Source organism: Hirsutella rhossiliensis (assembly GCF_020360975.1).
Source record: "Hirsutella rhossiliensis strain HR02 chromosome Unknown scaffold00002, whole genome shotgun sequence".
Classification (NCBI taxonomy): domain Eukaryota; kingdom Fungi; phylum Ascomycota; class Sordariomycetes; order Hypocreales; family Ophiocordycipitaceae; genus Hirsutella; species Hirsutella rhossiliensis.
In genome coordinates this window covers 7,743,528-7,755,828 of record NW_025408668.1, presented here as the reverse complement: position 1 = coordinate 7,755,828, position 12,301 = coordinate 7,743,528, and the positions used below count along the sequence as shown (strand labels likewise).

General features: G+C 54.6%; 3 protein-coding genes across 3 annotated transcripts; 2 read left to right on the top strand and 1 right to left on the bottom strand.

Annotated features, from left to right (window-relative positions):
* Positions 1-845: 845 nt before the first annotated feature.
* HRG_02627 (annexin domain-containing protein) lies at positions 846-2,300 on the top strand (the record flags this gene model as incomplete). Its single annotated transcript, XM_044861098.1, has 4 exons — positions 846-879; positions 938-1,176; positions 1,249-1,956; positions 2,019-2,300. The coding sequence occupies 4 exons, from the start codon at positions 846-848 to the stop codon at positions 2,298-2,300; spliced, it is 1,263 nt and encodes a 420-aa protein (XP_044724731.1).
* A 3,881-nt stretch (positions 2,301-6,181) lies between these two features.
* On the top strand, positions 6,182-7,426 carry HRG_02626 (reverse transcriptase (RNA-dependent DNA polymerase) domain-containing protein; the record flags this gene model as incomplete). Its single annotated transcript, XM_044861097.1, has 1 exon — positions 6,182-7,426. One exon carries the CDS (start codon positions 6,182-6,184, stop codon positions 7,424-7,426), a length of 1,245 nt encoding a protein of 414 aa, XP_044724730.1.
* A 2,272-nt stretch (positions 7,427-9,698) lies between these two features.
* Positions 9,699-10,473, bottom strand: HRG_02625 (polyprotein; the record flags this gene model as incomplete). The annotated part of the gene is made up of 2 exons (XM_044861096.1): positions 9,699-9,916; positions 9,948-10,473. The coding sequence occupies 2 exons, from the start codon at positions 10,471-10,473 to the stop codon at positions 9,699-9,701; spliced, it is 744 nt and encodes a 247-aa protein (XP_044724729.1).
* Positions 10,474-12,301: the final 1,828 nt, after the last annotated feature.

Below are 12,301 nucleotides of genomic sequence, written 5' to 3'. Positions count from 1 at the left end.
ACTCATTCGCCGCCCTATGCAAAGCTTGCTGCGAAGCAGAGTCGAGCTCGGTGTGGGCAATTCTCTTTGGAAAAGCCCACGACGGCGCGCGTTGCTGGAGACGCGCGTTCTGCAGGCGAGATGGAGGACCAATGGCCCATGCGCCACATCTCAGGTACCGATCATGTAACTTACCTCGGAATCTGCGTCGGTGCGAGGCCTTGGTCCGCCACTTGGTTACTGCACACGTCAACCTTTGTTCTAGTTCCATAGCCTCGTGCCATCACAGCCATCAGAAGGCGCATGCCGTCGGCGTCCCTCGCCCCGGCACGTTACCCGGTCAGAGCCTGAGATTTGTACATGCCAGACCGGGTCGCCCCACAAGTGGCTGTGCAGGCGAGCCAAGGCCGCCCTCCCCAAAGCCCCTCTAACTTTTTCTAGCACTGTACAATGTACAGTACATACAGTACTGCATCCGAGGCGTAAGGGCAACGTCATCCTCCTGGTCGTGGCGGCTGATCGACCTGCGGCGGAGCCACGAAAGGCATTTGGCAGGCGGCTTTGCTTCGACTCAGCCACAAGCCCCAGCTCGTGTATGTACACCTTGACTAATGCCGTACCTCGGAGGACTCGCCGTAAATAGTCCTCTTGTTCGCGTCATGAGGAAGGCTCGCCAAGTCCACACGTGCTTAAAGCCTTGGCTGCCCACCTTTTCCTCCCCGCGCCGCCATCCTCGATTTCTTCCCCCATCCATCCATCCCCTCGCCGCCCGAGAGGCCTTGACCGAGCAGCAACACTTTTCCCAAAGGTCGCGAAGCCGAACTAGTTGCTCTTGCGCACTCTCTGCTTCAACCGTCGACTTCGCCATGTCGTATCCAGGCTACGGCCAATCCTACGGCCGTGAGTTGCCCGGACGCCTCGTGTCCCTCCTGTTTGCCCTGACATTTGAACCTTGTAGAACCGCCCCCTCCTCACCAAGGCTACGGTCACTATCCTCAAGCTCCTCCGCCTCCTCACGGACAGTACCCGCCCGCCGGCCAATATCCCCCTCAGCAGGGAGGATACTACCAGCAGCCTCCGCCGCCCCCGCCGGGCCAGTACCCCCCGCAGCAGTCTCCGTATGGCCATCACCCGCCGCCCCCGCCGCCTGGTCAGTACGGCGCTCCTCCGCCCCAGCATTACGGACACCACTCCCCGGCGCCTCCACCCGGCCAGTATGGTCAGCCGCCTCCTCAGGCTGCCTCCTCGTACGGCCCGCCGCCCCCTCAGCATTATGGCGCTCCTGCTCAACCCACGCCGCCCACGTTGGGCTACGGCGCACCTCAGATCATTCAATGGGATGCCTCTGGAGATGCCCAGGCGCTGCGGAGCGCCATGAAGGGATTCGGCACGGACGAGAAGGCGCTCATTCGCGTCCTGTCCAACAAGGATCCATTGCAGATCGATCTCCTCCGAAACACCTTTGACCGCAACTTTAGGCGCAGCTTGATCAAGGACATTAAGAGCGAGACGAGCAGCTGGTTCGAAAAGGCACTGGTGCAGCTCGCCCGCGGCCCGTTGCTGGCCGATGTCCACGGCTTGTACGACGCCATGGCAGGCCCAGGCACCAAGGAAGTCGTTCTCAACGACATCCTGCTCTCCAGGTCCAACGCCGACATGAAGGCAATCAAGAGTGCATACAAGCAGACGTTCCACAAGAGCCTCGAGGACGCGGCAAAGGGCGACCTGAGCATGAAGACGGAGAGGCATTTCCTCATGGTCCTGTCGGCCAACCGCGCCGAGGACGCCGCGCCAGTGATTCCGCAGCAGGTCGACGACGACGTGATGCAGGTTTACAAAGCTACCGAGGGCAGGATGGGCACAGACGAGCTCCTAGTCTGCAGCATCCTCTCCTACAGAAACGACAATCAGATCCGCGCCATCGCGCACAGCTACAAGCAAAAGTTCAACCGCGACCTGGAAAAGGTCATCAAATCGGTAAGTTTCGCCTGCCCCTGGACCTGCCGGCAATGGCTCGTACTGATTGAATGGGACAATAGGAATTTTCCGGGCACATGCAAGACGCGCTTCTTTTCCAGCTGCGTTATGCCGTGGACAAGTATATGCATGCCGCAACGCTTCTCGAGGAATCCATGGCGGGCCTGGGCACCAAGGACCACCTCCTCGTCTCCCGCGTCGTCCGCTTCCACTGGGACCGCAACACATTAGCCAACGTCAAGGGCGCCTACCAGCAAAAATACAGCAAGAGTCTTGGAAGCCGCATCAAGGGCGAGACATCGGGCGACTACGGAAGATTGATGTTGGCGTGCATCGGCGACTAGGAGGATGCCTGAACCGTCACGCGGGCCGACCTTGATGACGAGCAAGCGCACGACTGGCACTGCCATGGCAATGATGACGACGAGGATCGATGACTCTGGGGCTCGGAAAGGCGTTTCGGGAGTTGTGCGTCAAACCTGCTAGTTACCTCTTGGACGGGCACAGGAGCCCGAGAATGACCAAGCGTTGGGATTCCTTGATTAGTAGATACCACGGCATCGTTACTGAACACCTGCTATAATGACATTCCTCAAGCACAACCAATCATCCGTCCCTCCTTCATGACAGATTGAATCTATGTTCTTTTCGTGCCCACGTGGACTGGTTGCATTTTACCGAGACGATGCAGCAATAGAGTTTCTCAGCGAGCCAGCATGTTCGATCCAATGAAGCCGAGGTAGCCTTGGCTTGGCAGGAAATCAGAAAATGTGACCCGGACCAGACCCGAGTCGGGTTATTCTGCAATTCAACATGGAAGAAAGGAGCTTTTCCTTTCGCGCATGTGTGTAGGACGAGGTATACATGGCACCCATGGTAATTGCGTGAGGACGAGCCGACAGGATACGCCACAACTCGGCCGCTTCTCTGCTTGCTCCTGCTGCCAATCGGGCAATAAAGCCGTCTCGGCTCGCTTAGGGAGGAAGTAGTGGGGGTCCGTTCATCTCCTCGGCCCTAGTCGAGTGCCATAAAACCAATATTTGGCTTATTTCAAGGCATTATAGCCGAAGAGGGAGGGCCAGGCTATATAAGCAGTTACATTCTGTCACGACCCTGCGCGCCAGCGTAGAGACACCAGCGCAGAACGTCACCAGTGTCACGTGCCCAAGCAGCATCACGTGCCCACGTGCGACCTCGTGCTTACCTGAGCGCTGCTGAGGTAACCTCGTGCATATGCACATAAGGGCCAGCTCGGTCGTGTAGTCTAGTCTTTCTTTCTTGCTCCTTAGCTTTGAGTCTTCGTTCATAGTGCCAATACATCTTTATAGCCGTCAAGGCTCGTATGTGCCTGGCCGTAACACTACTCAAAGCTCAATAAGATCGCTTGCCAGCGATTAAGCAAATAGGCACCGAGCTTTCACGTCACACGCGCCTGACGTAAATCCAGCGCATCCGTTCTGACCGTTCCGACCAAGACTCCGACCACCGACCAAGTGATCCTCAAGGCTGAGATCACGTCCGTTCCGACAAAGACTACGCGTGTGTGTAGTCGTCCGACCAACCGTTCCGACCAAGGGATTCGTCCCGTCTGACCTCCGACCGTCCCTGCTCGTGCAGGCATCTGACCGTGATTCCGCGTGGTACCATTTCCGACCCTAGACTCTGACCTCGAGACTATGATATCCGAGGAAGCCCTGCCCTCGGATCAGCCACGCCGTTCTGCCCGGCTTGCTGGCCAAGCCACTGAATCCGAAATAGTAGCCATGGCTGCCCCGAGCCCCCAAGACGCTCTCATCCGCGAGATGAGGGGACAGATTGCGGCCTTAACGGCCCGTCTAAATGAACGCTCTCCGTCTGTTGAATCAAATCAACAGCACCGGGAGCCCTCGACTGCTTTTGCCGGCCCAAATGGCCCGGCCTTCCGACCAACAGGCAAAGCTGCCTGGCCTGTTTTTGCCCCCTTCCCAGAGGGCAAGAACCCCGAGTACAGCGACGCCGCCAAATCGCGCATCAAGGTCTCCGCGACGTTCTCAGGGAAGAAGGACGAGTTCCATTCCTTCATCCTGAGCATAAAGAACAAATTTGACGAAGACGTACGAACCTTCCGGACTGAGAACAGCCGGATGGTCTGTCTGTATAACCTGCTCGAGGGAAAAGCCCGCCGAGCACTTGAAACCCGCTTCTCCTCTGACACTCGACCCTTCTCTGGAGTGGCAGAGATGATCCAAGCCCTTGAGTCCGCCTATGGCAATCCGAATGAGCTTTCCGAGGCTCTTGACCGCCTGCAACGCCTCCAGTTTACCGTGAATGGGAAGACCGACATTGTGGACTTTCTTGCGGAATTTGACTACTTAACTGCGACCGGTCGTGCCCGAGGACCAGATGAAGCATACCTTGTGGCAGCACATCCCGGCCAACCTAGATAACAGCCTCTTGACCAAGACCCGTGACGAGTCCGTGACCTACGAGGTTTTCTGTGGGTTCATTAAAGACGCTGTCCACTGCCAGAAGAGGAGTATGAGGCAGACACAGGACTCCCGCTCTTCCGACCGATCTCGCCGCGCGCCGACTAAGACTGCTCCGACTACCGCCAAGACTCCGAACAAGACCGGCTCGACCCTATCACCTCGCGTGATGCTGGCAGAGCCTTGACCGACGATGAGAAAAGGGTCCATTGGGATAATGGCACCTGCTTTATTTGTGGAAAAACAGGGCACCTCTCTCGCGAGTGTCCCGACCGCACCCATGCTGTCTCCCGTGTCGCCTCCGTCCCTGTCCCTGCCAACGACTCTGATCAGGATTCGGGAAACGAATAGGACCATCACAAGACTCCTTGATGGTCCCTAAGGTGTCACAGATGGCGAGTAGGTCTAGCAAGTCATTCACTCTGCCAAGTCAAGTCCAAGTGGATGGTGTGAGCTTACCTGCCCGCTCCCTCTGTGATACCGGAGCCGAAACCCGTTTGCTGGTTAGCCCAACCTTCGCCCAGTCCGCCGCCCAAAGACTCGGAGCCCAGATTAAGGAGCTCCCGAGTCTGATTCCCCTCCAAGACTTCCGTGGAAAGCCAGCCGGCTATATCCAGAAACAGCTGGTCGCCACTTTCGTCATCGATGGCCGTTCGTTCGCAAACGAGACATTTGATATAGCTGAGTGTGGCCATGATATCTTTATCGGTCTTTTCTGGATGCGGAGAAGCGCCTCCTACTTGACTGCGCCGCCCGACAGATCATCTGGCCAGATGATCTTCCTGCCTCGCCAAGTTCTCCCCGACGATCCAGCTCTCTCGTCAAGCCCCGCTCTCGGGTCGGATCGACCCTAAGATCCAGGCCGACGCTGAGAGGCGGAACCGCCTGCTCGAGAAAGAGGAGAAACGCTACCGGATCCTCCACAAGAACTGGCGCCGCTCTGATCAAGCTCCTCCGGCCTCTGTCCCGACCCCGTTACCGACTCCGTCTCCGTCGTTTCAGTCCAAGTCTCCGTCTGCCAAGAAGTCTGTCCGTTTTCAGCTCACGACCGCCCCTGCTACCGACTTCGTCTCCGTCGCCTCGGTCCAAGCCTCCGAAGATCAAGCCCTGATTAACGCCCTGGTCTGCCAAGTAGAGTCTCACGAGAGATTCGAACAGTGGAACGAACTCGAACCGTTGATGCCCCGGGATCCAGTCCAGCTCGAGCCAAGCTCCGGCCTTGACCAGACCGTCCCTAGTGCTCGAACCGTTGCTAAAGTCTCCCGGATCAGAAGACCTACCAGGGACAAAGCATTCCGTTCCTCAGGAGAAGACCCTGAGCATGTTGCTTGTGTCCGTAGTCGTCTACCGCCCCAGCTCACCCATCTAGAGGGATTCTTCTCGAAGAAAGAGGCCCACACCCTACCTTCGAGCCGACCCGGTCACGATGTAGTCCTAGAGCTTGAGAAGCCTCTTTCGCCGACAGTACCCCCATCGTACCGCACGCCCGTTAAGTATCTGCCTCTAGAGAAAGAGACTGTCGATCACCTCCGGAGATAGACTTCATCGAGCCCGATCCGAGTCCGCACGCCGCATCCGTCCTCTTCGCTCCGAAACCGAACACGACCGCCCGCCGCTTCTGCATCGACTACCGTTGGATGAACGATCATCTTAAAAGTCGCATCACGCCCGCTCCGTCCCTCGAAGGTACTGCTTTCGGTTGCCGTGAAGCTCAACGCTTTACGAAGATCGATGTGATCCAGGCCTTCCACCGTCTCCGCATGGACCCTGACTCCGAGTATTTGACCGCCTTTCGCACCCGTTTCGGAACTTTCCGCTGGAAAGTCCTCCCGTTCGGTCTGAAGGTAGGTCCCGCCTGGTTCCAGCAGTTTATCAACGCGCAGCTTCACGATCTCCTCGACCGGTGCGCCAGCGCCTACGCAGATGACGTCCTGATCTACTCGGATAAAGAAGAAGACCACTGGAAAGACTGTCAAGAAGTGATCTGGCGACTCCATCAGGCCAACCTCCAGGGAGACATCAAGAAGTCTAGATTTAACGTGACCAAGGTTGACTACCTCGGCGTTCTGCTTGAAGCCGGTGTGGGCCTTAGTGTCGACCCTCGGAAAGTTCGATCGATACAAGACTGGAAGCTTGAAGACCTCCGAGACCGCACCGCGATCCGATCATTCGTTGGCCTATGCAATTTCATCCGTGTTTTCTGCTACCACGCCTCGGGAGTGGCAGAACCCTTGAACCGGTTGCTTAAGAAGGATGTTGCCTTTGTGATGGGCCCGGAGCAACGCGAAGCATTTGATCAACTCAAGCGCCTGGCTATCGAAGCCCCGGTCCTCGCCTTCTTTAGACCAGAACTGCCGACCCGACTGGAGACCGATGCCTCCCGGAATGCCACAGCTGGTGTTCTATGGCAGGAACAGCCTGATCGGACCTGGAAGCCCGTTGGATTCTTCTCTAGGACCATGACCCCGGCCGAGCGAGCCTACCCAATCCAAGATCGAGAGCTCCTCGCCGTCGTACAGAGTCTAGAGCACTTCTACCCAGAGCTCTTAGGCCAGAAATTTGATGTGATCACCGACCACGAAGCCTTAGTCCATTTCTCTACGAAGCGCCTGCTCTCGGTACGACAGATCAGATGGTCCGACTTTCTCGCCCAGTTCGACATCCGTTTCCTCTACCGCCCCGGTCGACTGAACGTAGTCGCCGATGCCCTCCAGGAAGACAGCCGAGCTTCCTACCGTAAAGGCCCGGGAAGCCGAGGAACGCACGGTGACCCTGATCCTCCGGAAAGGCTAGGCTTCGCGACCGACTCGCTAGACCCTACGGCCGCCGGCCACCTGCCCCCTCAGAACTTTAGTCCCGAACCTAAGCCTACTAGACCATTAGTTCTGAGGGCCACGAGTGCCCTACAGACCCCAGAAGACCAAGGGATACAGCAGACGCCCGATCAAGACCGCCCAGAACTAGACCCGAACTCGGTCCCGAAGGAGCCGAACTCGTTTCGTTGATCCGCCAAGAGAACCTCCTCCAAGACCTCGGCACCCATGGAACACACCTGATCGTACCAGCCCAGACCTCAGACAAGCAGACGTTTCTTCAGACCGCGCTCATTCGCGAAGCCCACGAGCCCCAGATCTTCGCTCACGCCGGACAGAACAAGGTAATCAAGCTGCTCCAACGAGACTTCTACTGGCCAAGGATGAAGGAGGATATCCGTCGTTATATTCGGAACTGCCACGACTGCCGCCGCAACAAAACCCCTCGAGACAAGACCCCTGGACTGCTCCATCCACTGCCCGTGCCGACTTCTGTTTGGGAGCACGTCGAATGTGACGGGAAGGATATGCCGAAAGACCGTTACGGATATGACTATGTTTGGACCTTCGTCTGCAAGCTAAGCCGGATTATCGCCACGCTCCCAGGAAAGAAAAACGATACAGCAGAAGTCTTAGCTAGCCGCTACTTCCGCTACCTCTATCGTTTCTTCGGTATGCCCTCGTATGGATTTCTGACAACGCTGGACAGTTTATTTCTGCCTTCCTCGCAGAGATTAACCGGCTCACGGAACGAAGCATCGTCATGGAAGCTCCCTACACCCTCAGACCCAAGGGGGTGTAGAAGTCACAAATCAATACCTGGATCAAAAGCTACGATTCTACGTGACGAAGCATCAAGACAACTGGAGTTCCCTGCTGCCCGCCCTCGACTTCGCCCATAACTCGTCTTGGCACTCTTCCATCGACATGGCACCGTTAAAAGTAGCCCTAGGCCGAGATATCCGGAACCCCCTGTCACTGCCCCCGACTGACAAGACCGCTGCCACCGGACCCGCCGCCAGAGCTAGGGAACTTGTGCAAACCGCCCAGGAAACCCAGGAAGACGCCAGGAATGCTGCCACCGCCGCTCAAGAACGTCAGAAGGAACAGGCTAATAGGAAACGACGACCAACCGACTTTGCCATCGGTGACCGAGTTTTCTCAGCAGGAAAGGCTTCGCCACGAACGCTCCGACTACTCGGCTAGATAACCAATGGTCAGGTCCGTTCGTAATCCTGGAAGAACGCGGTCATAGCTACGTACTGCAGCTGCCCGAGTCGTACAAAATGAAGAACCTATTCCACGCCGACCGTCTTCGAAAAGCAGCCGATAACCCCTTGCCCCAGCAGATCCAGACACCTCCGCCACCCGAGGAGATCAACGGAGAACCCGAGTGGGAGGTTGATCAAGTCCAGCAGTCTCGAGTAACCGGTAGGAGTCGACGACTGGAATACCAGGTCTTATGGAAGGGATGTGACCTGATGAGACCTGGTACCCGGCTAGGAATTTCCGTAACGCACCAATAGCATTGAAGGTATTCCACGATGAACATCCGGACGCAGCAGGCCCACCCGTCAACCTGCAATACTGGATCGAATGTGCTGCAGCGGAGGAGGGCTGCGAGGAACGAGACGATGATGACACAGCCGAGAAAGCCGTGAAACCAAGAACCCGCCGCCACGACTGACTACCTTGATACGCATATCAAGGCCTTAGACGGGGGGTAGTGTCACGACCCTGCGCGCCAGCGTAGAGACACCAGCGCAGAACGTCACCAGTGTCACGTGCCCAAGCAGCATCACGTGCCCACGTGCGACCTCGTGCTTACCTGAGCGCTGCTGAGGTAACCTCGTGCATATGCACATAAGGGCCAGCTCGGTCGTGTAGTCTAGTCTTTCTTTCTTGCTCCTTAGCTTTGAGTCTTCGTTCATAGTGCCAATACATCTTTATAGCCGTCAAGGCTCGTATGTGCCTGGCCGTAACACATTCTATAGAATAGCATAAGATATAGCTAGAAATAATATTTAATTATGTAAAAAAATAGTAGTAGTGTGGGTAGGCACCTGCGGCAGCTGCTGCAATGAGACGGTACTAGGGTTAACCTGTGATGTTGTATTCGTCTTGTTCTCTATCTAAGGAGGCAGAGGCCAGCGTGGAGAAAGGGGGCACGCTGCCTCAGCCGCACACGTGACCGTACGGGTCACGTGCCAACCATGGTTGGTCACACCACTAGATAGATACATTCCTACACAGGCAACTCTTCTTTTGCTGTGAGAAGCACAGCAACACCTTGAACGGGTCTAAAGGATAGTAGCGTTAAGGCCGTGAAGGAATGTGCCGTGAGGGCGTGTGTCATTATTGCCAAAAGTGGGTCCGACGTCTTGTTCTTAGCTGTAGATATCGGGGAAGAAGTGAAGGGTCTTCCTGATAGGAGCAATCATTTGATCATAGGGATAAGGAGCGGTTAGGAACGTTGTACGTATCCTTCGACTCGAATTGTCAGACTATTGGTATCGATGAAGCGTTCCAGGGCTCGGTTTGGTGATGCTTTCGTCATTGCATCTGCTGGGTTGTCTGCGCCGTTGATCCAACGAATATCTGTTATCTCTCTCTTCTCGTATGACTGGCGAAGGGCCATGATATCAATCATCAATCGTTTTTCCTTCGTCGTACCGAGCTTGACTAGGCATTCGTAGAGAGTACGAATCCGTACAGACGATGAGAGGGATAGGAGGAAGGTTGAGTCGTTCCGTAATTATCTTCATAGTCATCGCAAGGGAGATGCCTATGTCGAATCCGTTGGCCATACCGTAGATCTCTGATGCTAGGACGCTACGGGTAACACGTTTGCACTTTGTTGAACTCCAGTGTACGATGTTACCACTAATCTCGAACTGTTTTTCTTTGTGGTTTGTCTCGTTAACGAGGGTAATGACGAATCCTAGTTGGGAGGATAAGTCCTTGTTGTTTGCGAAAGAACCATCGGTGAAAACCATCAGCTTTGCAGTAGCTAGATCAATTGGTTTGTACGTGAGGCCACGTAGTTGGTGATCCATTTGCCATTGCAGTCGCTTGTTCAAAATTGCGTAATCTTTATCCTCAGGGGTCTGTACTTGGGCGGCGACTGAAACATCGAAAGAAGCTTCCGGTTGAGCAATTGAAGCAATGTATGAGGCTCGCGCTCGTTCCTCAACGTAGCGCTGGTGACGATCAATTGCTTTAGGGTCAATGGTGGTCATTTTGCTGCTTGTCCCTTCTGTTGAAGTAAAGGATCCTTTCTTAAGGGGTTATTATTCAGCAACGTCAGTCTTGCACCATTAAAGTCAACCGTTGTTCCGTATGTGATGTCAGTCTTGGGCTTGGAACGAAATTCTGCCTTTTTAGCTCTTCTTCTTCACGGGTAGAAAAGTTGTTCGTTCCAAGGATGAGGGTGTCATCAGTTTGCATTCCAACAATACCGAGCGTGTCAGGGCCAGTATTCGAAATCAGTAGGCAGGAGTCATAGGTGGAGGTAGACATATCCAGCTTTTCGAGGTGATGCTGCTGATATGTGCGGAACCAATGGACTCCGGCTTCTGCGATACCGTACAGGGGCTTAATAACACGAATAATTGTTCCGTTAGGTATTTGCCTTGTAGTTCCGTGGGCAAATACGTAAGAATGGTCCGGAAAGCTTGGTCTGGGATTGCGGGTATGCCTGAGTGATATCACGGAGGGAGAGGGTTATGCCGTAGTTTTGAAGAAGTCCGGGGCAATAGCGAGGATGAGTCTCTGGCTAACGCGTTGAATTGTCGGAGATTGCGTCAGGAGGGTGGTCTTCTCAAAGTCGTTATGTCCTTGAATAACAAGTCGAGACTTTTCGTAGGGCTTAGTGTTGATTCCTTTGACTTCACGAACCATTCGAGAGCGAAAGATTCTATAGTTTCCATGACTCATTTGATCGTATCGTTCAAATTGGAATACACCGCGCCAACGAGGTCAGTAATCTCTTTGTTATCGGATTCTTCGAAGGGGTCACCAGGAGAGGTGATTATGCCATCAGAATCTTCTCTCTCCAAACGCGAACTTCACTTTGCAGCGGGAGGGATAGCACTTCTGTCGTGCTCGGGCCGTTGCGTGCATGGAGGGCATCCTTAACTCGTCTTTCTGCCGAGAGTTGGCGGAGCATTTTCATCGCTTTCTGCATAGCTTCCGATCTTTTGAGGGTAGAAGCGGAAGGGGGCGAGTCTGTAGATACGCGAGGGTATGCGCCGAAACAAGCAACGTAGGCACAAGACCGTCAGGTCCTGCCGTATCATTGATTGCTTTAACAGCCATTTGAAGGACTGTTTCGGCGGAAGTGGTGTGGCCAATCTCAGCATGGAGGATGTTAAAGGCGCGTCGGAGGGGTGCGTGATAGCGTTCAATCTTTCCAATGGACCAATGCGTCTCAACAGGTACTTGAGAGCATTTGATTCCCATAATCTTTGCTTCGTTCCGGAATTCGAGAGAAGCAAAGTTAGTTCCTGCATCATGACGGAGGGTATCAGGAGGTCCAAGATACGTGTCGATCCAGAGGGTCCGGAGGGTCTCCCATGTATCTTTAGCTGACATTGACGGTAAAAATCTGGCTCCTTGGAAAGCAGTAGCTGAGTCCACAACGTGTAGAACAGGGCGTTGTGGTGTTCCTAGGTGCATCACATCAACGATGATTTCGTAGTTGAACTCTTGATCATCGTTAAGGGTGAACTTGAAGCGGCGTGGGGCTTGTGAGTGCATTTGACAGTGGTGACAGAACTTAGAGATAGTCTCTAATGTGTCTATCGAGACGTCACTGTGCCCGGCTTGCTTCAAGAGGTGATGGAGCCTAGGGACTGCTGGGTGTCCAAAGCGTCGGTGAAGTGTACGAATCTCTGTTTCCGTAAGAAACGAGATGGACTCTTCATCTTTCGTAAGGAAGAACCAGGGATGTCCCCATTTGCGTACGACTGGAATGCTTGTAGGGCGATTAGTACAATGATTAGTACAATTGATGGTATCTGTGATGTTGTTGAAATAGATACCAAGTCGATCCATATCAGCAAGGCA